Source organism: Aspergillus pseudodeflectus (assembly GCF_044049435.1).
Source record: "Aspergillus pseudodeflectus strain CBS 756.74 chromosome Unknown BJX68scaffold_1, whole genome shotgun sequence".
In the NCBI taxonomy this organism is placed as follows: Eukaryota; Fungi; Ascomycota; class Eurotiomycetes; order Eurotiales; family Aspergillaceae; genus Aspergillus; species Aspergillus pseudodeflectus.
Genome location: NW_027263777.1, coordinates 2,221,798 through 2,243,008, shown reverse-complemented (window position 1 = coordinate 2,243,008; position 21,211 = coordinate 2,221,798). Strand labels below are relative to the sequence as shown.

At 52.2% G+C, this 21,211-nt stretch overlaps 8 protein-coding genes across 8 annotated transcripts; 3 read left to right on the top strand and 5 right to left on the bottom strand.

Annotated features, from left to right (window-relative positions):
- Nucleotides 1-1,748: 1,748 nt before the first annotated feature.
- BJX68DRAFT_17787 (RNA 3'-terminal phosphate cyclase-like protein) lies at nucleotides 1,749-3,048 on the bottom strand. The gene has a single exon (XM_071037159.1). The coding sequence runs from the start codon at nucleotides 2,998-3,000 to the stop codon at nucleotides 1,780-1,782; it is 1,221 nt and encodes a 406-aa protein (XP_070906189.1). The 5' UTR covers nucleotides 3,001-3,048; the 3' UTR covers nucleotides 1,749-1,779.
- Nucleotides 3,049-3,182: 134 nt separating this feature from the next.
- Nucleotides 3,183-4,044, top strand: BJX68DRAFT_223915 (3-hydroxyanthranilate 3,4-dioxygenase). Its single transcript, XM_071038197.1, has 2 exons — nucleotides 3,183-3,293; nucleotides 3,388-4,044. The coding sequence occupies exons 1-2, from the start codon at nucleotides 3,262-3,264 to the stop codon at nucleotides 3,932-3,934; spliced, it is 579 nt and encodes a 192-aa protein (XP_070906188.1). The 5' UTR covers nucleotides 3,183-3,261; the 3' UTR covers nucleotides 3,935-4,044.
- On the bottom strand, nucleotides 4,045-6,848 carry BJX68DRAFT_223914 (CAP-Gly domain containing linker protein BIK1). Its single transcript, XM_071038196.1, has one exon. It carries the CDS (start codon nucleotides 6,517-6,519, stop codon nucleotides 4,525-4,527), a length of 1,995 nt encoding a protein of 664 aa, XP_070906187.1. The 5' UTR covers nucleotides 6,520-6,848; the 3' UTR covers nucleotides 4,045-4,524.
- A 1,162-nt stretch (nucleotides 6,849-8,010) lies between these two features.
- BJX68DRAFT_251804 (putative serine/threonine protein kinase ENV7) lies at nucleotides 8,011-12,464 on the top strand (the record flags this gene model as incomplete). The annotated part of the gene is made up of 11 exons (XM_071042455.1): nucleotides 8,011-8,130; nucleotides 8,200-8,815; nucleotides 8,866-9,390; nucleotides 10,439-10,616; nucleotides 10,666-10,873; nucleotides 10,925-10,941; nucleotides 10,993-11,095; nucleotides 11,141-11,608; nucleotides 11,638-11,702; nucleotides 11,872-12,201; nucleotides 12,281-12,464. 11 exons carry the CDS (start codon nucleotides 8,011-8,013, stop codon nucleotides 12,462-12,464), a joined length of 2,814 nt encoding a protein of 937 aa, XP_070906186.1.
- Nucleotides 12,465-13,211: 747 nt separating this feature from the next.
- On the top strand, nucleotides 13,212-15,076 carry BJX68DRAFT_17658 (Zn(II)2Cys6 transcription factor domain-containing protein). Its single transcript, XM_071037137.1, has 4 exons — nucleotides 13,212-13,466; nucleotides 13,525-14,085; nucleotides 14,137-14,289; nucleotides 14,337-15,076. The coding sequence occupies exons 1-4, from the start codon at nucleotides 13,407-13,409 to the stop codon at nucleotides 15,015-15,017; spliced, it is 1,455 nt and encodes a 484-aa protein (XP_070906185.1). The 5' UTR covers nucleotides 13,212-13,406; the 3' UTR covers nucleotides 15,018-15,076.
- A 59-nt stretch (nucleotides 15,077-15,135) lies between these two features.
- On the bottom strand, nucleotides 15,136-16,191 carry BJX68DRAFT_260890 (glycoside hydrolase family 43 protein; the record flags this gene model as incomplete). The annotated part of the gene is made up of 1 exon (XM_071044005.1): nucleotides 15,136-16,191. One exon carries the CDS (start codon nucleotides 16,189-16,191, stop codon nucleotides 15,136-15,138), a length of 1,056 nt encoding a protein of 351 aa, XP_070906184.1.
- A 648-nt stretch (nucleotides 16,192-16,839) lies between these two features.
- BJX68DRAFT_260889 (uncharacterized protein) lies at nucleotides 16,840-18,069 on the bottom strand (the record flags this gene model as incomplete). Its single annotated transcript, XM_071044004.1, has 1 exon — nucleotides 16,840-18,069. One exon carries the CDS (start codon nucleotides 18,067-18,069, stop codon nucleotides 16,840-16,842), a length of 1,230 nt encoding a protein of 409 aa, XP_070906183.1.
- Nucleotides 18,070-18,095: 26 nt separating this feature from the next.
- Nucleotides 18,096-20,967, bottom strand: BJX68DRAFT_223903 (oligopeptidase family protein). The gene is made up of 2 exons (XM_071038195.1): nucleotides 20,754-20,967; nucleotides 18,096-20,635 (listed from the first exon to the last, which is right to left on the bottom strand). Exons 1-2 carry the CDS (start codon nucleotides 20,783-20,785, stop codon nucleotides 18,481-18,483), a joined length of 2,187 nt encoding a protein of 728 aa, XP_070906182.1. The 5' UTR covers nucleotides 20,786-20,967; the 3' UTR covers nucleotides 18,096-18,480.
- Between the last annotated feature and the right edge of the window lie 244 nt (nucleotides 20,968-21,211).

The window sequence follows — 21,211 nt, the reverse complement described above, 5'->3', positions numbered from 1 at the left end:
TGCTTCCCTCTTCATGCTCTCTATGCATAGTAGCCTTCCTCTGCTTCTCCCCATACTTGTAGACATCTCTGCTCAGCAACGTGAGCAGGCCCAGTAAGTGACAGAGCTTGTGAGTATCTTCCTTCGACTTTTTCTGCAATCAGCGACTAACGAGCTCAACAGGCTGGCTAAAAAAATCCGCTCACACCGGGGACAGCATCTCTAGGGACATGCTCATGTGCGTGTTGCTGCTTTGTCCTGGGGATGAGATGAGACGGAGGCTAATCATGCATATAGGGACTTGAAAACCCAACTTGTCCGCTTTCTATATGGCATGGCTTCCCTCTCTTTTGTCTCTTCTTTCTCTTCTTCCTCCTCTTCGACGTGAGTCGGTCCAGTGAAGTGACCGAGCTAGTAAGTGTTCTGCCCCGTTTCATGAAGAGAGGGTGTTTACCTGTGGCATACTAGGCTGGCTAAAAACAAACCACCTCACGTTCGATGGTGGCTCCCTATGGGACATGCTTCTGTGAGTGTTCTCCTTGTTGACGGTGCTCGATGTGAGTACTGACTTGTATAATAGGATGAGGATAACCCAACTCATCACTACGCCACTCCCCTCCAAGCATGCGTCCGCCTCGCAAGCCTGCCCAGTGAAGTGACAGTGCTTTGTGAGTTGACACGATCATATGAGGATATGACGGACAGGGTGCTGACATGACTATAGGCTGGCTAAAAACAATCTGCTTGCACTGCGGACCGGCTCCCAACGGGACTTCGATATGTGGGTGCTTCTCTTCGGATGGATGTGAGTGCGGACTGACTTGAGCTTAGGAAAAAAAAAAAAAAAAAAACTTTCCCTTCTTCTTGTCTACTGTCATCTTCCTTGCTTCTTCTTTTCTCTCTTTCCTGGCAATGTGGGCCAGCCCAGTAAGTGACAGAGCTTGTGAGTATCTTCTTTCGCTTCTTGGGATGATGAGATACTGACAAGGTGAATAGGCTGGCTAAAAAAAATTGCCCATGTTGCAGGTCGGTGTGTCCGGGTGAACAAAAAAACAAAGTAAGTCTTGAGAGAAACTTGACTTGTGGAGAGACTAATATGGATTACAGCGAGTTGGACTGTGTGGATTGAGGGTTATGATGGAGGGTTGGAAACATCGCTCCCTTGACATCGTCCTTTGATTCACCATCTTGTATATATTGTCGATGGGTGATAGGGGATTTTTTGTGTGTTTGATGGGGTATGACATGTTACGGTGGCATGGAAGGATACGGCAGAATGAAGTGGATGAGAAAAGATCTTGAGTTGTATGCGTCGGGATGCAAGAAGCTCCTCATTGATGTTTCATGTAAGTAGTCTAAGGCCAAGCACGTTTGGGTATCACATAATGTAGCAACATGGAAACCAGTAAATAACGCCATGATCCGCACATGGGGAAGACTCGGAGAGTCGTCGCCGGGACACGCCCGTATAGAACCATCACTCTAGATAAACTGCGCCCGGGGAGCAGAGGCGACCTAAGCAGTCATGGCTTGCTGGACCAGTGGGTTACGGCCTAGCGGCACTCGCAGGATCAGAACTGGGCGAGCTGAGCGTCTTCAGCGGATATGGGAATTGTTGACAAGGAGGATCCGGCTGCGCGGAACGATCCGTGTCCCGTGCGAACTTTCGGGGTTTGACCGTGCGGCAGACGCTGGATGGAAGCTTCGGTATCGTGACCACGTGTTTGCCAATGAATGAAACATCGCAGCAAGGACCGAGCGACGGCCGCAGCGTGCAGTTGATTCGAGTCGGCGGAAAAATCAAGCTACCTTACGTCCGACGTTGCCAATACCGCGCCCAACAACGCTGACGATGATATCTCCAGTCTTTTCCTCACCAGAAGAGGCCTCTCTGAGACCCCAGCCCGGCGCGCCGAACTTGACCAAGTCTCTCGCCAGCTGGATGGCGCTCTCGTCACCGACGACATCACGGCCGACTTGGAGACGCCCAACATCCTCGGAGCCCATGGTCATCAATCCGATCATGATGGGGAAGGCCGCGGAAGGGACACAGCCACCCTTAGAGATTGTCTCGAGCAGCTGATACGCGCACTGCTTTCCAATATCCTCGGGCGGCTGACCACCGCTGGGCGGCGAAGCCACGTCGGCGGAGAACAGGCAGCCGGTTGAGGACTCTGCGACTAGCGACAGACCAAAGCCGAGACCGATCTTCTTCTTCGCCGACGGGTTATTCCTATCGTTGGCCGGGACAAGTGGAGCGGATGAGACATCCGAGAAGACGTACGTATCCGGGACGAGCGGATTGAGGACGCCACGGGCGACATCGATCATTCGGGCATTGTTTGACGCAGAGACACCGACGGAATAAGCGACACCGCGGATGCGCTTGATCTTTCCAGCGTTCATGAGATGTAGTGTTTTGGGAAGGCGGACCTGGTGACCAAAGACGAACTGGACTTCACCACCTCCTCCTCGCCCGTTGGGGCCGGGGTTAGATCGTTTCAGCACACGCAGCTCAATGTTGTTGAAGATGCCAAATTGGTTGAAGAGCGGCAGGATCGCGGTGCGGACACTGTCGACGGACATGTCGCCCGTGGGTGTCGAGGATGTAATCACACCGGGACCGGTGAAGAGGACCTTGATAGGCGCCTTGGAGAACGGTGCCATGAGGCAGAGAGGGAGGAGGAAGTAGCTCACGCCGCGGGTGCATCCAGCAGGGATCTCATGCCTGATCACACCGCCGCTGCTTGATCCAGCGCCAGCAGAGCTTCCTGTGATAAGACCGGGCTTGTATACGAGGATCGTACCAGTGTACGAGATTTCCATTTGCGAGCCATTGGTGACGGATTCGAGAAGACGTAGAAAGGAAATTTCATGCGGTGCCAGACCCGGATTTGTAGGCGAAGACGGACGAATCTGCGAGATGTGGACTGTTCGGCCGGTCAACGTCGAGAAGACGAGGCGGTAGACAAAGTTCTTGTGGGAGGTCAGCCGAATGGGAGGCTGGGATGTTGTAGCCATGGCTGCTGAATTATAACGAACAATGGTCCGACTGCGTTGATCTCATGTGTCGCAGCTTGTTAGTCGATACTGCCAAAAATTCGAGGACCAAGAAAATCTTCCGGAGCGGTATATTTTCCGCTCCGTGCCGGACTTAAGATCAGACTATCTCCGGCTTGTTGTATGATTCATATGAGACTTGAGAAAGATTATCCAACAAACAATTGCGCTTCAAGAAAAAGGAAATACCAAGCCCGCCATATATTTGGCACTACTGACACAATGCTTCCCCCGGCCTTGAACATTCCCAAATGGTACCTCACTTCACTCATCTATATTTTGACGCATCTCGCACTTCGAACTACCCCTCCCCCGCCCTTCCTACCAAATATACTAACAATAGCGCAGGCTCGAAGCCAACTCTCACCTCCTTCAACCTCCCGTAAACAACTACTGCGTCTACCATCCGTCTTCCCCCGCAACCTCCGGCTACACAGTAATGATAGTCGGCGGCCCCAACGCCCGCACCGACTACCACATCAACACAACCCCCGAGTTCTTCTATCAGTACCAGGGCTCGATGCTCCTCAAGACCGTCGACACCTCCGTCACCCCGCACGTCTTCCAGGATATCCCCATTCACGAGGGGTCGCTGTTCCTCCTCCCCGCCAACACGCCGCATTCGCCCGTGCGGTTCAAGGACACGGTGGGGGTGGTGTTTGAGCAGCCGAGGCCGGCGGGGGCGGTGGATACGATGCGGTGGTACTGTAAGGGGTGTGGGGAGGTGGTGTGGGAGAAGAGGTTTGTATGTACAGATTTGGGGACGCAGGTGAAGGAGGTTGTGGAGGAATTTGCGGGAGATGAGGAAAAGAGGACGTGTAAGGCTTGCGGGACAGTTGCGGAGTCGAAGTATAAGGAGGGGGAGATTGTTCAGCCGCCGAGGTTTCCCGAGTAGACGATGGTTATTTAGATCCACGAAGTATGATGAATGAGATGTATTTTAGTGGATTGGGCCTTATCATGATGTTTCGTACCTTGTTTGTTGCATACCTGAACGCACGGACTGAGATATTGGACTTGTATTATTCAAATTATGGTGCACGATGGCTGGTAGTAAGATAAGGTGGCCCTGTCAGGCTTTAAGAAGAGTGGGAAGAATGAGATGAATACCTGAGGGAAGCAGCCCGTGGTAAACGAGATCGACGAAGACAGACAATGAGACAAGTGAAAAAAGAGATGAGTATTAACACAAAACATCCATAAAGTGGAACCCGAGTGCAGCGCAAACTTGCTTCATCTGGTATCTGGAAATGACAAGCCAAAAGCAAACCATATAATAGAACAAGGGTATGGGTAGAGTCATTCGAGCCAATTAGTGAATGGAGAAAGCAGCGTGCACATGGCACGATTATAAGACGTATAAAAAACAATAATGAGCCCACTAAAGCCGGTTTGGGGGGTAGCCATGTCGTGTCACAGATGCGGAAATGTCATTAAGGACCATATCACTGTGTCTCATCATCGAGGTCCCAGTCAAGCCGTTGATTAGTCGTCAAACGGGCAGTCAATGCTCTCGTGACCGTCTCGCTCACAGAGGGCACACCACTTCGCCTCGTCAATCACACCGCTGGTCTTGCCTGCGACTGGCGCCATAGAAGATGTCAAGCCAACTCCGCGAAGACCTTCGAGGACAACATCACGACCAGTCTTCTGAGGCGTAGTATTTTGGATTGGAGATGGTGATTCATTCGGGGCAGTGGGCTCAGGAGTAGAGTGGTGGTCGTCCGCAAAGTCGTTGTGGGCAGGCTCCTTCGATTCGCTAGGGGCATTCTTACTCTCCGCGCCAAACATATTGGTGCAGCTTAGGATGTCATGGCCGCCGGTTTCGCAAATCTCACACCAAAGAGAACCGCCATCCTCTGAGCGTCCATCCGATTCGTGCATTGTCTCTAAGCGATGGTGGGAAGAGTCCGAGGCACCACGGCGGTGGGAAGAGTACCCTGGGTAAAGGCCATCCTGCTGGGGCTCGTCCTGCCAATCACTCGGCACCACGGTCCGATCGGAGAGACGATGAGCATGATTAACGGTATGTCCGTTGCTGATCTTCCCGGTCGAGTTGGAGGATTTATGCTGGGCATTAGACTGTGTGATGGTCGAGCTGCGATTCCGACTCCCGCCGTTTACCTGCAGTTGCTGCAGCTCGCGCTCGAGTTCCTCAATGCGGTAGGTCTTGCGCTCGCTGAGTCGCTCAAACTCCTGGACGCGCTGTTCCAGATCAGCCACATGGTCGGCATTGTAATCCGAACGGGCCCCGAAACCGTTCTGTTGCAGCGCATGCAGGTCAGGGTCACCCCTGCTCAGGGAATGGATGATCGCCTTCAATCCACGGATTTCATCGTCCTTCTGTTCGAGTTCCCTCAAATGCGACTGGGAATCTGGACTCAGGCTCTCCCTCGGCACGCCGGAGTTTTCTCGTTCCTTATTCAGCTCCAGTTTCGTCCGCTCGACCTCCCCTCGCAGGAACTCAACTTCAGCCCTGGCCTCGGCTTCCCCGCGGCGTGCGTCCTCCAGGCCCTCCTCAAGTTCCGAAACTAATTCCTCCAGCTGTTTGAGTTGTCTTGCCACCGCCTCAACATCCTCACCACGGTCCTGTAATTCCTTGTTCTGCTGCATGAGCTCGTCAATCCTTTGCTCGTAGACTCGTTCGGTTTCTGATGCTGCCACTTCCAGAGTGTCGAGAGTGCTCCTGAAGTCGGCACGGTGCATGTCAAACTCCATCGTCAACTGGGCAATGCGGTCATTCTTCTCCCGTAGCTGTGCACGGATCGACATTGCGTCTTCGCCCTCTAGTTCCTCCATTGTTCGCTGAAAGTCAGCTAGCGTGTTTGCTTGCTCCTCCAGCTGTTTATCCCGATCTAGCAACTGTTTTTCTAGGCTTTTAACCTGATCTCTCAAGTCCGAAATCTCCGCCCCCATCGAGTTGCGACCGAAATCTGAAGTCCTGGAGGATATGTCATCTTCAACGCTGAACCGAGAGGGCGGCCGATCCGAAGCACGAGATGGCGCTTTGACGGGGCTCCGGGCGTACCCGTTGGAGCTGGGCGCCTTCGAGGCGGTCGAAGGAGTTCGCAGTCCTGACAGACTTAGCTTTGGCGGCGCTGTGACTCGTGGAGATTCCGGTCGGGGAAGGGAGGGGCGTCGCATTCGCGGTGGGCGGGATATGGAGGGAGGGCCCACGGATTTGCTAAAGTTGATAGGACGCGATGGGGTTGGAGGGGCATTGGAAGCGGAACGCCTGGTAACGTATTTGTTATTGTTGATGGGGACAAAGATGCCCGAGCCCGGTGTAGAGGTCGTAAAGTATTTCCTGCCATCAACATCACCGCTGTTCTTCCCCCGTTTGGCGTGCTCTTGGGCGAGCTCGATACCCGCGAATCTGCCCGGCTTTCCAGCAACGACGCCCAGAAATTTGACGGTGCCGTGCATCCCCCCAGGGACGTTCACGACGTCGCCGACCTGAACTTCGTCCAGGGCCGCCATCGCGAGTCGCAGTGCAGGAAACCTAAGCTGTAAAAATTTCCAATATGCCGGGAGGGGTAGGGGCGAAGAGTTGAATGGAGAGGGAACGGGAGGGGGTCGAAGGAAAAGAAAGCGTTCGAAAGGAGAGGAAAAGAAAAGGGATGGCAAAGAAAGTGGAGGCAGCACAAGTGACTGATCAACGACGAGTCATCCTGGAGCTGAATGGCTGAAGACTAGACAACCAGGACAGACCGGAGAATTTGCGCGCTTCAATGCCCAACAGGACGTGTAAACAAAGGCGCATGGATGAGCTGAGAAGGAGGCAAAAAAAGCAGGGGACTGAAACTCGAGGAAGGCCGACAGGGACCGGATCCAATGGTGATTGGGATCGCAGTGTCGTCATGTACAGGCGCGCTAGGGACTCAACTAGAGCGGGCTAACAAGGGCTTTAAGGGGAGGCCATTGGCTACTCTTATTTTTCTTGTCTTGATGCTTTTTCATGCTTTGTTCTCATGAGTTCTGATCAACACACGAACCATGGTTACTTCCACCTCGTTTCCCCCCGCAGTCGGGGGCCTATCAGGCTGTCGGGCTCTCAAGCATGACTCGAAGACCGCCGGCTACAGAGTATGACTAGATTATCTACTTGATACTATGATGTTCTTACTCCTCTCGCCTTATCGTTTCAGGCTCTAGAAGCACGGCCCAACCGAGACTGCTCCGTACAACATATAGAATGCATACTAGTCAAGCTTGTAATCGACATGATCTGCTTGAATATCCTTTACTGCCGGTCGCACAAGGAGCGCCTTTCCCTCATTTTTCGCCGGCCCTGGTACGACCTACTAGGAGAAGCCAACGGTCGAACGGTCTTCAGGTGGTAGTTCACACTGCGTGAGTGTGATTGAGGCGTGCATTGATCATCCTCCAGTCAGGAATAAAATCCTGAAGAAATCTTGGAGAAAGCAGGTGGAAGCGGGTAGACGGTCCACTAAAGACAAGTAACAAGCGATTGCCTTGTGGATGCAGCCCGCATTATTACCATTGCTACGATTCTGAAAGCTGGTCAAGGCGCATGCGAATAATGGTCTTCGGATCAATCTGTCGTATGTGCCTTGAATGTGGGGAGCTGTTCCACTACCATGGGGGTCGGTCTGGTGCACTCTGTACGGTTCTCATTTCTCAGTATAAAAGCAGTGTCAGGATAGATGGATTTTCGTGCATTACTCCGTGTCGCGTCTCTGTTGGGAAGAAATTGGGAGGAGTCGGACCGCAGTAGTCTGGCAGGCAGACTTGGCTAAGAGCTTCCGGCCACCTGTTGTCAGCTCCGCCTCCTCTCCTCTCCGCCTTTCCTTCCGCCCATCGCGTCGCTGGAGTCCACGAGCTTCAAGTGGAGCCTAGTCTGGACAAACATACCATCTTCATCGCAGCTGATAGCTCAAGACAACCCATTCATCACAATCAATTGATCATCGCCGGACGAGACTGTGAGCTTCCACGCCGCTCTTCAACATGGCGCAATACTTCTTCGACCTCCTTTACAACTTTACGGACTGCATGTGCTGCTTCCCCAGCTCTCCGCAGCTGAAAATCAATAATCGCAGTTTCAAGATGCTCCGGTTACTCGGTGAGGTGCGAGCTTGTCATTACCTCGAGAGTTTGTTCCCCTGAACTTAGCTTACATTTGACTTTCATCAATAGGGAGGCTTTTCCTACGTATACCTTGTCCAAGACAAATCAACATCAGAGCTGTTCGCCCTCAAGAAGATCCAATGTCCGTTCGGCCAAGAATCAGTATCACAGGCGTTGAAGGAGGTTGAAGCGTATAATCTGTTTACATCTGAGCCACACGTAATCCATTCGATCGACCACTGCGTCTCAACAGAACCAGGCTCCAAGTTTCGCAACGATGGCGGAGAGGCGGGTTCCAAGACGGTCTACATTCTTCTACCTTACTACCAACGAGGGAATCTTCAAGACGCGATCAATGCGAATCTTGTGAATCATACGCGCTTCCCCGAAAAGCGACTGATGGTCCTTATTCTCGGAGTTGCGCAGGCGCTGCGTGCGATGCATCAATACCGTGTCAAGAGTGGCTCTGCTCCTACGCGCAAAGCCAAGGCTGTGAGAAGGGAAGGCGAAGAGGCGGATGTGGATGCGGCAATGCGAAAGGGCAAGGCCAAGCGACGGGGTAGTCAGCTCGCCGGGGATGATGATTCAGAAAACGAGCCACTCATGGATGACGAAGTCACTCAGAGCCAGGAGGGCGTACAAGACGGAGGCTTGCGCCCTTACGCACACCGAGATATCAAGCCTGGTAGGACCCCTTCCAAGTGCGGATCGCGTGACGATGGCTAATCATTGCAGGAAATATTATGATTGATGACGACGGACAAACGCCCATTCTTATGGACCTTGGATCGCTTGCGCCCAGCCCTATAGCCATCACCTCTCGATCCCTCGCTTTGGCTGTGCAAGACACAGCCGCCGAACACAGCACAATGCCATATCGAGCCCCCGAACTCTTTGACGTCAAGACCGGCTCGATTATCGACACAAAAGTTGATATTTGGTCACTGGGGTGCACACTGTACGCCTGTCTGGTGGGGAAAAGCCCATTTGAAGCCCGAAGCGAAGAAACTGGTGGTAGCTTGAGCATGTGTGTACTTGGAGGCGACTGGCGTTTTCCCGATGAAAAGTCAGGGGCTACCAAGGGGAAGGGCAAAGCTGGCGAGGCACCAACGCAAGACAGCGCGACTTCCATTAGCGCGCCAGTCAAGGACGTTGTCCGTCGGTGCTTGCAGGTTGAACCGGCAGATCGCCCTGACATTGACGAGCTGATTCAGTTGCTGAAAGACGTTATCAAAGAGCTCCCAGAAGATGATGTGGTGGGTTAATTAGGACTAAAGTTTTCTTGGCGCTAGGTTTTATGATTCTCAAGCTTTGCACTGTGTATAGTTTTGCATACCTCTAGTTTTACTAGATAACCTTTACGAGGGCAGTTGTGGTTACCAAATTGTACATTATGGAGAATAGGGATACAACGTTTATCTAGATCATGCTCGACGGAGCCATCGCCATTTTCAACAGATCATATACCACTAATATCTGGCAGTCACACATTAAACAAGTCTCGTCCACATCGATCCTTGTCGCAAGCACAATTTATTGCTATCTTTCCAAGATCCTTCCGACGAAGGGCCAGGTAGATGATCAATGGCTCTCTCCAATAATATACAGGCGCTTTCGTCACCTTTCTTCTCCAACTTTCTTTACCCCAGCCTAATCAGCGCATTGACAACATTTCCTATCCTACTAGACGGAAAGAGGAAGTTCTATCCTTCCCAATCGTTCATTCGTCTTGACGATTTGATACTCCAAATCGAGGCCCGCTTTGTTGCTTGAATTCCGATGGAGTTCCGACTAACAGTAGCTATCTGCCTACAGCTCAGCAAGTCATACAGTGAAGATGGATAAAGAAACCACGGACGAGATACTCGACATCCTACCAGGGCCTATAACGCTATCAGCATGTTAACCTTGCGTATCAGGACAACGCCTTGTCTCAGAGCGACATGGTTGCTGTCCTCCGTTGCGCCGCTTACCATGATTACCTAGGACCAGAGGGCCGAGGTTATCAGAGCTGCGCTTTCTACGGCGACGATCATCAGATACTAACTGATAACAGTTGTGGAGAAACCTGTCGGTATCTACACTAGGTTGCGCAGGCGAGCTGATAGTCACCGACGGGTTAACTCGACAACATTCCCGGTCTGCCAAAGCTTATCGGAGAATTTATGAGAACATGCAGCTTGCTTATATTTGACGACACCTCCTTGTCATTTCTTCCCCGCTAATGGTTCTCAATTCAACGGACTTCAATACAACTTAGTGTACTGTGCTGAGTGCTACTGAGCGTACAATATGACGCCAGCTATAGATCGAGAGGCCATCCCTGGCACCTTCACACTCGTGGATACGGAGCATGTCCTTGCAACCCGCCACCTTGACCGCGGGGATCGCGATATCGTCCTGGTACCCGAGCCATCTAGTGATCCAGATGACCCTTTGAACTGGTCGCCCCATCGGAAGCTCCTATCTACTATTTGTGTCAGTGTGTAAGTGGGCAACTCTGAACGTGCAGGCGCAATCTAACTGCTTCTATAGCTACACATTGTTTGCTGGTATCGCGTGTGCGAACGTCTACTCGGTTCTCGTACAGCTGTCCAAAGAGACTGGAGTCTCTGTCAGCACCCTAAACGAAGGAACCGGGTATATGTTCCTGCTAGCAGGCTGGGGTCTGCTGTTCTGGCAGCCCTTTGCTCTGCAGTATGGAAAGCGGATGACCTATATTCTTTCACTAGCGGGGATGTTGGTAAGTTCTATCAATGTTGGAAATACATTCTAGTTCTAATCTACGGCTTAGGGCACTGCCATTTGGGGGTACGTTTACACTCTCTCAATCAGGATTCGCGATTGCTCATGACTTGGTAGACCTTTTGTACGCAGTAACGGAGAATGGATTGCGAGAAGTATTATTACAGGTTTTTTCCTGGCTCCTATAGAAGCCCTACCAGAAGTTTCCGTCACGGATGTGGTAGGTCAAAACGCTCAGCTACTTGATGCTAGCTAACATTGACAGTACTTTACGCATGAGCGCGGAACATACATGGGGTTGTATGCCTTTTTCCTAGCCGGTAGCAATTACTTTGCCCCCGTTATTTGTGGCTTCATTGCCGAGTACCAGGGGTGGGAATGGGTCTTCTACTGGCCAGCCATATTTTGCGGCGCCGCTATGGTGTTTCTATTTTTCTTCATGGAAGAGACGAACTACGTGCGCGAGATGCCTAGTATGTCCGAGCCTGCAGCAGCATCTTCTGCATCAGCCGATCAAGAAGGAGAGAAAACAACATTGTCGGCAGAGGCATCCAGCCAGAGTGATCCTGAGGTTGGTGTGATCTATAGTAAGAAGACCTATCTCCAAAAACTCTCTATCTTGGGACCGCGCCAGGCGAGAAACAACATGTTTCGCCGTGCATGGCAGACGGTCTACTATCTTAGCTGGCCAGTGATATTTTATGCTGGGTATGTCTATTCAAATTACTGGACCGTGAGTATAAGGGTTACTAACGCTTGTAGTTTCTCGTATGGCTCTTACCTCATCTGGTTCAACGTCTTGAATGGGACTGCGTCCCTGATCTTGGGTTCAGCTCCGTATAACTTTAGGTATGCTCAGCCCTAAGTAATGACAAACAGCTCGCTAAGAACCCAGCGCATCGATGGTGGGACTCAGCTATCTGGCATGCTGCCTTGGCGTTATCCTTGGGTGAGTGAGGCTTCCTACCTACACTTTGAGCGCAGCTAACCAAGCAGTTCCCTCTTTACCGGCCGGTTCAGCGATTGGCTGACCATTAAACTCGCCCGACGAAATGGAGGAGTCATGGAGGCCGAGCACCGCCTCTGGCCGTTTAGCCTCTGTCTGATCCTTGTCCCTGGTTCGCTCCTCCTGTGGGGTGTCGGCGCAGCGCACGGCGTTCATTGGTTTGGCCTCCTAGTTGCCATGTGTCTGCTGGCGATGACGAACACTTGCGGGGTGACATTGAGTGTCAACTATCTGGTTGACAGCTATCGTGAATTGAGCGGAGACGCAATGGCGACCGTGATTCTAGTGCGGAATACCATGTCGTTTGCGATGGGATACGGGTACGCCTCCTTCGTCATCAATTGTCCGAACACCGCCGATTGGTGCCATCGCTAACTCTCATGTACCGTGCTTGATTAGGATTACACCTTGGGTACAAGATCTCGGGTACCAAAATTGCTTCATCTCGGCCGCCTTTGTTGGATTGGCTTGCTCGCTCGTCTTCCTGGCGATGGTCAAGTGGGGGAAGACATTCCGGGTCCAGAGCCGGACCAAATACTGGAGAATTGTAGTGGAGAATTGGGAGAAGGGAATGGGGCATTAAGCTTCGTCTGGCGACCTTATCGGCGATAAACCTTCGGGTACCCGGACCCGCACTCCCAAAACTGTCATATCTGAAGCTATTCAAGTATACTGAATTTGTGCACACAGCATACACTTTTATATCATGTTTTGTTCCGTATCTCCAAATCTGCCTTGTCTTTGAAGTTCCTTCCCGTTATCTCCCCAGTACACTGCATGTCTCAGACATTCCTTTCGCAAGAACTTGGGGGCCAAAACCACGAGGAAAACAACCTTAAATACCGGACGAAGAACTCAAACAACCCAAACCCATGTTGTTCATCGCGGAGGGGATACCGGATAGGGAAATTAAAGGGACGATCCTGGCGGCCATATGCACAAATCCGGCTGCGCTTCCGATCACACCTTTCTCATCTCCAGACAAGCGGGATGGAGCGCCATGTTCAAACCAACAAGGACCAAACGAGCCGAGAAACCGCTAACTATACAAATCACTTAATGGACTTGTCAAAGTCCAAACACATATACATCAATCAATCCACTCAAAATGCCAACACAAGCCTCAGCCATTGAAGAGAAGTTCCCCCGTCGGACCCCCAGTCCCGCCGAGCACCGCATCCATCCGCCCTCTCAGCCACGCTCGGCTCATTGCTTGTACCGCTCAACGGCTCCAGCCTCCGTCGCTGCATACTGCCTAAACGGACCTCATAGGCTCATTAGTCCCTGATGACTCTTGTCTTCAGCCTTACAATCCTGGCCCCCTTGGCACCTCTCTGACTCGCTACCGATATTCGCTGAATGGTCGGTGTTCACCCGGTTTCAGCCCTCGCGGAGATCATCATTTTGCATAGCCACGCGCGCAGCGTTATCTTCGGTTTATTGAATATCTAAATAGTCTCGCGACTCCCTGTTGGGAAACGTGCCTACTCTTCAGTGTTTCACTGCAGGCGGGTAAGTGTTCAAGATGGTTGGTGTACCGGGTCGATCAAAGGCTTGTGTAACTTGTTTGAAGAGGAAGAAGAGGGTATGCCGTTTACTCCCGCTACTGTTGCTTTCAACCGAACCGTCTAACCACATTGTAGTGCGACTTGGAAAAGCCATTTTGCGGAACATGTCGCAAAGCCCGCGTCGAGTGCGGGGGGTATCACCGTCCCCGCATCTTCATCAACAACACCATGGAGGACCACAACAAGCAGCTCACCAAAAAAGAGCGCGGCACAGCTACAGGCACCAGTACAAGCGGCGACGCAGACAGCAGCCGCTCCAACCCAAGCAGTGGAAGCGACGTCGCGCTACTCATGTCCTTGGCAAGAACCGCCTACCAAACGAAATACTTGGACCTGTGGTGGCAGCTATACCTACCAAATGGACAGCGGCTTTCGAAAGTTGTTACGAGCAATGCGATGGGTGGGTGGCTTGATGCGGTGCACGAGATGAATTTCAGGGAGCCTGTTCTTGAGAAGGCGCTTGTGGCCATGTCTGTTACGGCTGTGGGGAAGCAGGAGGGAGATCCATTTCTGAAAGAAGAGGGGAGGAGACTTTATGGGAAGGCGTTGCAGAGTATGACGGGAGCGATGAGGGACCCCAAGAGGGCGACGAGTGATAGTGTCTTGACGGCGGTGCGGTTGTTTAGCTTCTACGAGGTTGGTTTCCTTGGGTTATCAAGAGTCTGATTCTTCTAATCCTGGAAACAGTCCTTGTTCGGTCAGAGCGAGGATGCAGCGGAGCAGGCGAGGAGCTGGCAGGTACATAACGCTGGCGACCTTGCGCTGGTTGCGTCTAGATCTCCATATTCTTTCATTTCGGGCTATTCACACCAGCTTTTCTGCGACGGGCGAACACACCTTGTAAGAGTCCCTCTGAAGCTCTTACTGACCTCTGACTAACGTGCCAGACCATGTCCTCCCTCCGCCGCCGAAAACGCCTCTTTCTCATGGACCCCGAATGGAAAACGATCCCCTGGCTCAAACGCGCAAAGACCCCGCGCGACCACTTGATCGACGTAGTCATGGACATGACCGCGCTCTTCGAAGACACCGACAAGATGAAAACCTGCCTCGACCCCCTGAAGAAAGAGTTCCTCCGCCAACAACTAATCGACGGCTTCCTGACCCTCAAACACGGCCTACTCACGTGGCAAACTCTCCACGCCCCCGACTACCACCCTCCCACAAACCCCGACAACCTGCCCGACCGAGTCAGTCCAGAAGACCTCACAGGTGCCAACCTCATGACTCTCTTCTGGGCAACCGCCATTGTCGCTTGCAGCAACCTCGATGCACTCTGTAGGCCGCATGGCGCCGAGTACCATATCGAGTGGGACCTCGACGAGTTCTGCGGAAATATTGTCCGCACGTTGCCGTTCTTCTGCCATCCATCTATGGGGCTGTTCAGACAGCATATCGCGGTTTACCCGACGACTGTTGCGCTGCGTTATATATGCGCTGTTGGAGCGAGTCGGCTTGTGGACGAGAGGAGGATTCTGGCGGATAGCTTGTATAGTCCGGCGCTTGCGGGGGTGAGGCATTTTGTTGTCAGTATGAATGACAGTTCACCGGTAGACTTTTTGAAGTAGCCAGCGTCAGCCTCTGTCTCTTTGGTCTCTTTCATTGATGCTTCTTGTTTAGATTAGACTTTATACCCATACCAGAATCACAGGCAATTCTTCTCCAACTCAATATACAGTCTAGATATCACTCCACAAGCCTAATAAACCCTTCCTCATCATGCCTGATCTCCCTCATCTTGACATTCCGCAAATGACTCACCCCCTTGGAAATTTCACAATCATGATAGAACAACCACCACTTTCCCTTCCACTCCGCAATCGAATGATGCGTCGTCCACCCCAACACAGGCTCCAAAATCCGCCCCTTATACACAAACGGCCCCAACGGCGAATCACTCACTGCATAAACGAGGTAATGCGTGTCACCCGTTGAGTACGAGAAGTAGTATTTCCCATTATGCTTGTGCATCCACGCCGCCTCGAAAAAGCGGCGCGAGTGGTCGTCAGCAGCAATTGGTTGCTGCGTGTCCGGGTCGAGGATGACGAGGTCGAGGACCGGGGATGCGAGGGAGAGCATATCCGGCGTAAGCTTCGCGACGCGAGGAAAGAGTGCCGAGACGCCTGCGCCGGAGGGTTCCTGTGGTCCCTTCTTGGACGCATCGAACACCCACCCTCCTTCGCCCTCTTCGGCAGACGCACCCTTGGTCCAACACTGCAACTGCCCACCCCACAGCCCACCGAAATAGATATACGCCGCCTTCCCATCCTCATCCCCACCGGTCTCGGGGGTATCGACGAAAACCGCCGGATCAATACTGTAAACCCCCTTGATGGGCTCCTCCTCCGCAACGAAAGGCCCCTCAGGTCTATCCCCAACCGCAACCCCAATGCGAAAAACATCCTGGCGATCGCGCGCCGGGAAGAAGAGATAAAATTTCCCATTCCGCTCCGCGGCATCAGGCGCCCAGAGCTGTTTCGATACCCAGGGGACATCGGGGGTGCTGAGGACGACGCCGTGGTCTGTCACTTCTGGCTGGTGGTTGTTCTCTGTTGAAGGTGGGGTCGAGAGCGAGAAGACGTGGTAGTCGGCCATGTCGTACTGGTCGCCATTGTCGTTGAATTGAATGTCTGTTTCGCGGTCGTGTGAGGGGTAGATGTAGAGTTTGTTGTTGAAGACGTGCGCGGAGGGGTCCGCGGTGTAGAGGTGGGTTATTAGGGGTTTTGGGGCGGGGGTGGACATGGTGGGGTTCTTGGTTTGAAAGACTTCTGGGTATGTAGTTGTGCTTTGGTCTATTTGTCTAATAGAGGGTATGTTTGGTTTATGTGTTATATAGACGTGCTTGTCTGATGATGTCGCGTCGATTTACCCGCCGGCTAAAGAGGGTCTTGGGCTGGAGTTTACCCCGCGATGGGACGGAGTATGCTCCGTAAAATGGCTAAATGAGGGGTAATTGGAGAGGTCTCGCCTTTACTTCGGAGGAGAGAGGTCATACACAGTGGATCAGGCTGATGGCGAGATGGATCTACTTCATAAACACTTTATCCTAATATGCCGAGCCGGCCACTTGTTAGGGCTACAATGCTGTGGACGGTGGAGCCGAACTTTGGGGCCGAGGTGCCTTCAACTAAATGGTGCACGACGTGTCAAGACTTCTTTCGTTTTGTTGAAAAACATGGATCTTCATTCTCTTTGTCCTCTCGAGGAAGAGAAAGAAATCTATATTCGAGCTTCATGCGGGTGACCAAAATATCATCTTGAAAAGCAGCAAGTTAATTAAGCCTGCAGACGCTGTGAATTAGGTACCAAATATCAAGTTTTGAATATATATAAATTCGTGATTTCATAAATTCACCATGCTCCAGGCACAGTAACAGAGCAGCCGAAGCCCTAATGATGCCTCTCTCTGGGACTGCTTTCCGACTCGGTCTCACTCAGCATCCGAATCCTCCTCCTCCCTCTCTCGCGCTCCATCTCCAACTCAAAGCAACCTCGCTCCTGCTCCCACACCGCAACCTCCCTCGCCTTCTCCCACTGCCTCTCAGTTTCCGCCCGGATCTCCGCTTGCCGATCCGCAACCGAGCCAGTCGTGGTTGATGTCTCTGCAGGACCGGTAGGGCTCTCGCACCCTTTCAGCCCAATAAACCTACCGAACCGCCTGCGCTTGACCTCAACATCCACACCCAGATCCCTCACGAGTCCATTCGTCGCAACCCACGGTTTTACGGGAAGCGGGTAGCGGAACGTATCGCGGGTTGGTGGATAGGTCTGGTGGAAGTGGATTGCGAGTTCGTTCAGCTCGGATGAGGTCAGAATGTTGAATGCAAGCATTGATTTGGGAAAGAAGGGGTGCGTTAGCCCCGTTGTTATGGAGACTAAAGGGTGGAGGGGCCGTGAGATGCGGGAGATGGTTGGTTCGAACTCTGGGTGGAATTCGTTGACGCGGGAGTTCTGGGCTGTGGTCTGATATAGGGCTGCTTGGGGAGTGGTGGTTGTGGTGGTTGTGGTACATCGGTGACGATGGTTTCGGCGAGCGCGGAGGCGGCGACGGCGGTGGGTTTCGCGATGGATATTGTGCATGGGTGGTGAGAGGGGCGATTCTTCGGTATGAACATCATCTCCCATCTCGTTGGGGGTTCCCGAAAATGCAGGGGTTACCGTATAGGGGGAGCACTCGAATCCGTCTCGGTCGTGGATAGACTGGTGGCCGGCGTAGGGCTGCGGCTGTGGTTGCGGTTGATATTGATCTGGAATGGGGTCGTCTTCAATCATTTCACCCTCCTCTCGGGTCGCGTCTTCGTCCTCGCCTTCATCTTCTTCGAGTATTTCGCCTTCCTCGGGGTCGTAGGCTCTGGCTTGTTCGAGCTCTTGTTGAAGTTGTCGGTCGATCTGTTCTGGGGTTTGCATGTTTACAAAATCAACTTGCTGGTATTGTCCGAGCGGGATATGCGCATGTGGTGTGCCCTCGAGTATTTCGTCCACTGACTCTTTCGTTGGCAGTCCATGTGGCAGCTCAGGGGAATTGGGAACTTTGGGCCATTCGGCGGTTTGTGGTGATGTGGGAGAATAAAAGTATTCCTCCTCACTTCTGAGACGGGGTGGTTGGCGCGTGTCCTTCATTGAGTGTTATACGGTCTACGTATATTATAACAAAAGTATAACAGGGAGCTGCTGCAAGTGAGCAGTATCCGAGGCTTCAAATATATCAGAAAAGTATAGATGGTATATGAGGTGAACCGAAATTGATTCAGGTCGACGACCGAGTAACCTTATAAGGAGACCTTTAGAGCAAGCTGAGTGGACAAAAACAATAAAAGCTTTGGTCGTGCCATGAATAATGCAGCTCTTTGTCGAATCGGATCTTTGTGCCAGATCTGATCGACTCGAAGCGTTGCTGAAGAATCGAACAAAGGCGCGAAACATGTGTCAGACAATATTAGATCCCTTATGTCCAAAATAGATCAACAAACAACAACTCCTGCTCGCATAAGCGAGGTTAATTATGTCGAAACTCGCCTAAAATCGATCTAGTCAGGAAAGATTCATCTGCGCTAGACGGCTTTGCAGTGGCCTTGCAGTTTCATTCTTGAACTGCTCATAACGGTCAGATGCCGGGGCAAGACCGACATGCTTGTTGATCCAGTTGAGCACGGTGTAATGCCACATGAGCGCATTCTCCGGATTCAAAACCCAATGATTCTCATCTGGAAAGGTCAAGAAAGCGCTGTCGATTCCTTTCATCTGTAGCACGTTGAACGCAGCCAGACCTTCGGCTATTGTCAACCTATAGTCCTTCTCGTTGTGAATGATTAGGTGTGGCGTCTCCCACTTATCCAGGTGAAGAGAAGGATCCCATTGTGCCCAGTTTTCTGGCACTTTCCACTGCACACCCTTGAGATCGTGTATTGGGAAATAAAGTTCTTCGGTCGCAAGCAACGACTGTGTGCTGAAGATACCATCATGAGTCACAAGCGCTTTGAACCGGCGACCGAGCGGCTGGCCTTGAATCCAGTTCATCATGAAACCTCCATACGATGCACCCAGCGCGACTGCCCGAGATGTGTCGACATAGTCCAGGTTCTTTTCGATATAATCAAATCCTTTTTCCAGGTCGATGTATGGGAGCCCACCCCACGCTCCACGAATATCATCGGTAAAGTCCTGTCCATAGCCAGTGCTGCCTCTTGGGTTCGGTGTGATGACGACGTATCCTTGCTCTGCAAAGACAGCGGGATTCCATCGTGTGCTCCACTGGTCGTTCCATGCCCCTTGCGGGCCGCCGTGGACCAGGAAAGCCAGAGGATATCTGCTGCCAGGTCTGAAGTTGGACGGTTTCACCACCCATGCGTGGATCGGAGTATCTTCAGCGCCCCTGTACCAGATCTCGTCAACCTGCGTGGATCTGAGGCCGAAGCTGGCACCGCCATGGCCAATAGAGGAGACAACACGAGAATCGTCTGGATTCTCGGGGTCGACGATAGTCCAGAGACTGTTGTCAACCAGACTGTTGCTAGAGACGAGGAGCTTGTGAGACTTTGATGTAGCAGGGTGGACGTCCGTCACATAACCGGAGCGAGTAATTTTCTTAAGCCTGTCCGGAGTAGAGTGACGAATATCGGCGATGGGAAGCTGGTATAGAACCCCACGGCCGTATTCCTCCGCCTGAATGAACAAGGATTTGTCGTCATTGGAGAATGTGAGTCCCGACGGACTGAGGTTCCACAGTCCCTTGCCATCTGCAGACGCGAACGCCTCAATCATCTCGCCATTCCAGGGGTTAGGAACGTAGAGAATCCGGTTCTTGTCCGACTCGTAACCGTCCGTGCGCATAGCCAAAACAGCAATGGAGCTGCCGTCGGACGACAGAACCGGGGAGGACATCGCGCCCTCAAGGCCTTTGACCTTGTAAATCTTGCTCTCAAGGGCGTTAACTCCTGTCCACGAGAAGATCGGGCAGTAATAGCACGAGCCAGCCGTATGCAAAGCAGGGTTAGCGTCAGGATCTCTGGCCACGAACACGATGGCCGAAGGGCTGATATCAAAATCGCCCGCACCACCGAACGGCGGAATGGGCGACTCGACGCCTGTAAGCCCACAGATCGCAATCAAGTTGGTAACGCCCGAGACCGAGTATTTGCCCGCCTGCCGTGTAACAGGAGCCAGAGGAGCGCGCTGAAGTAAACCATAGAAAATGGCATTCCTCTGGGGCTCGATGTACGAGTCCCAGTGCCTCACAAAAAGCGAAGTATACAGTTTACCGGTACTGTAAGGTGTCTTGGCGTCCTTTGGGTTATACAAAGACCCATCGGGGTTTGCCTTTCCGGCAACAGCGAAACCAATCTTCCCTGACTCGACAGCAGTGACCTTGAGATCCGACACAGGCCCTGGAACTGTCCCCGCCGTGTAATTCTTGTCCGCTTGGCGAGCATCTCCGATGATAAAGCTTGTGTTTCCATTCGCCTTCGCCTTCAGCCAGATGAGTTGGTCCGAGTTGTCGAGCCATTGCGGGGAACTGGCGCCTGGATCATTCGTAATTAGGGCTGACCTGCCAGATGTAAGATCTAGCACGCGGATTTCATTCGTCTTGGTGTGAGACTCGAAAGAATATGTGGTTTGCGTATACACAGCAAGTGTCCCGGAGGAATTGGGCACGGCGCCCGACCGTCGAGGTGCTCCGAGAAGTACCCTGGGAGTGTCAGCGAGGAGTCTTATCAATGCTCTCCAGAAAGCATTGTCGCAAAGAGACGTAGGAACTAGAAAGCTTCATCACGCTATAGCTTTCAAGGGTGAAAAGGAGCACTCACTCTGGTGTGAATTTCATGGATCGAATCGTCATATCCAAGCTGCAGGGGACGATAAGCAGTTCGGCGATAAGGCGGTGGTGCTACAGACCGCAAGACCAAGTCAGTGTAGCAAGATTTATTTAGATATCCGGTACTGCAATAGCAAAAAAGAGTGAATTGATGATGAAGATAATCTATCTGAAAGATGGAAGGGATGGGATGAGGGTTGTTGTTGATGCGGGGAGAAGAGAGGTGGAATGGGGGCTGGGGGAATGAGCTCGGTGCCCTCGGAGCTTCGGTGAGCTCTGGTGGTCTCACGTCTACAACGCGGTACATCCCCTCCTACATCATGTACTCCGTATCTTCGTATCTTTCCTCTCCTTTAGTTAGAGCTCATAAATAACTGTCTAATAACAGTAGGCCCTTTTTTGTCCCTGCATTTCGCAGTTACCAAAGTCCATTTGGTCGAGTGAGTGTTT

Bases quoted from the DNA above. Each gene is read 5' to 3' on its own strand.
- BJX68DRAFT_17787 (XM_071037159.1), bottom strand. From the start codon at position 3,000: ATGGCTACAACATCCCAGCCTCCCATTCGGCTGACCTCCCACAAGAAC.
- BJX68DRAFT_223915 (XM_071038197.1), top strand. From the start codon at position 3,262: ATGCTTCCCCCGGCCTTGAACATTCCCAAATG. The intron at 3,294-3,387 runs GTACCTCACTTC...ACAATAGCGCAG, and splicing joins GCCTTGAACATTCCCAAATG to GCTCGAAGCCAACTCTCACC.
- BJX68DRAFT_223914 (XM_071038196.1), bottom strand. From the start codon at position 6,519: ATGGCGGCCCTGGACGAAGTTCAGGTCGGCGACGTCGTGAACGTCCCT.
- BJX68DRAFT_17658 (XM_071037137.1), top strand. From the start codon at position 13,407: ATGGTTGGTGTACCGGGTCGATCAAAGGCTTGTGTAACTTGTTTGAAG. The intron at 13,467-13,524 runs GTATGCCGTTTA...ACCACATTGTAG, and splicing joins GTTTGAAGAGGAAGAAGAGG to TGCGACTTGGAAAAGCCATT. The intron at 14,290-14,336 runs GTAAGAGTCCCT...CTAACGTGCCAG, and splicing joins GCGACGGGCGAACACACCTT to ACCATGTCCTCCCTCCGCCG.
- BJX68DRAFT_223903 (XM_071038195.1), bottom strand. From the start codon at position 20,785: ATGACGATTCGATCCATGAAATTCACACCAGA. The intron at 20,636-20,753 runs GTGAGTGCTCCT...TGACACTCCCAG, and splicing joins TCCATGAAATTCACACCAGA to GGTACTTCTCGGAGCACCTC.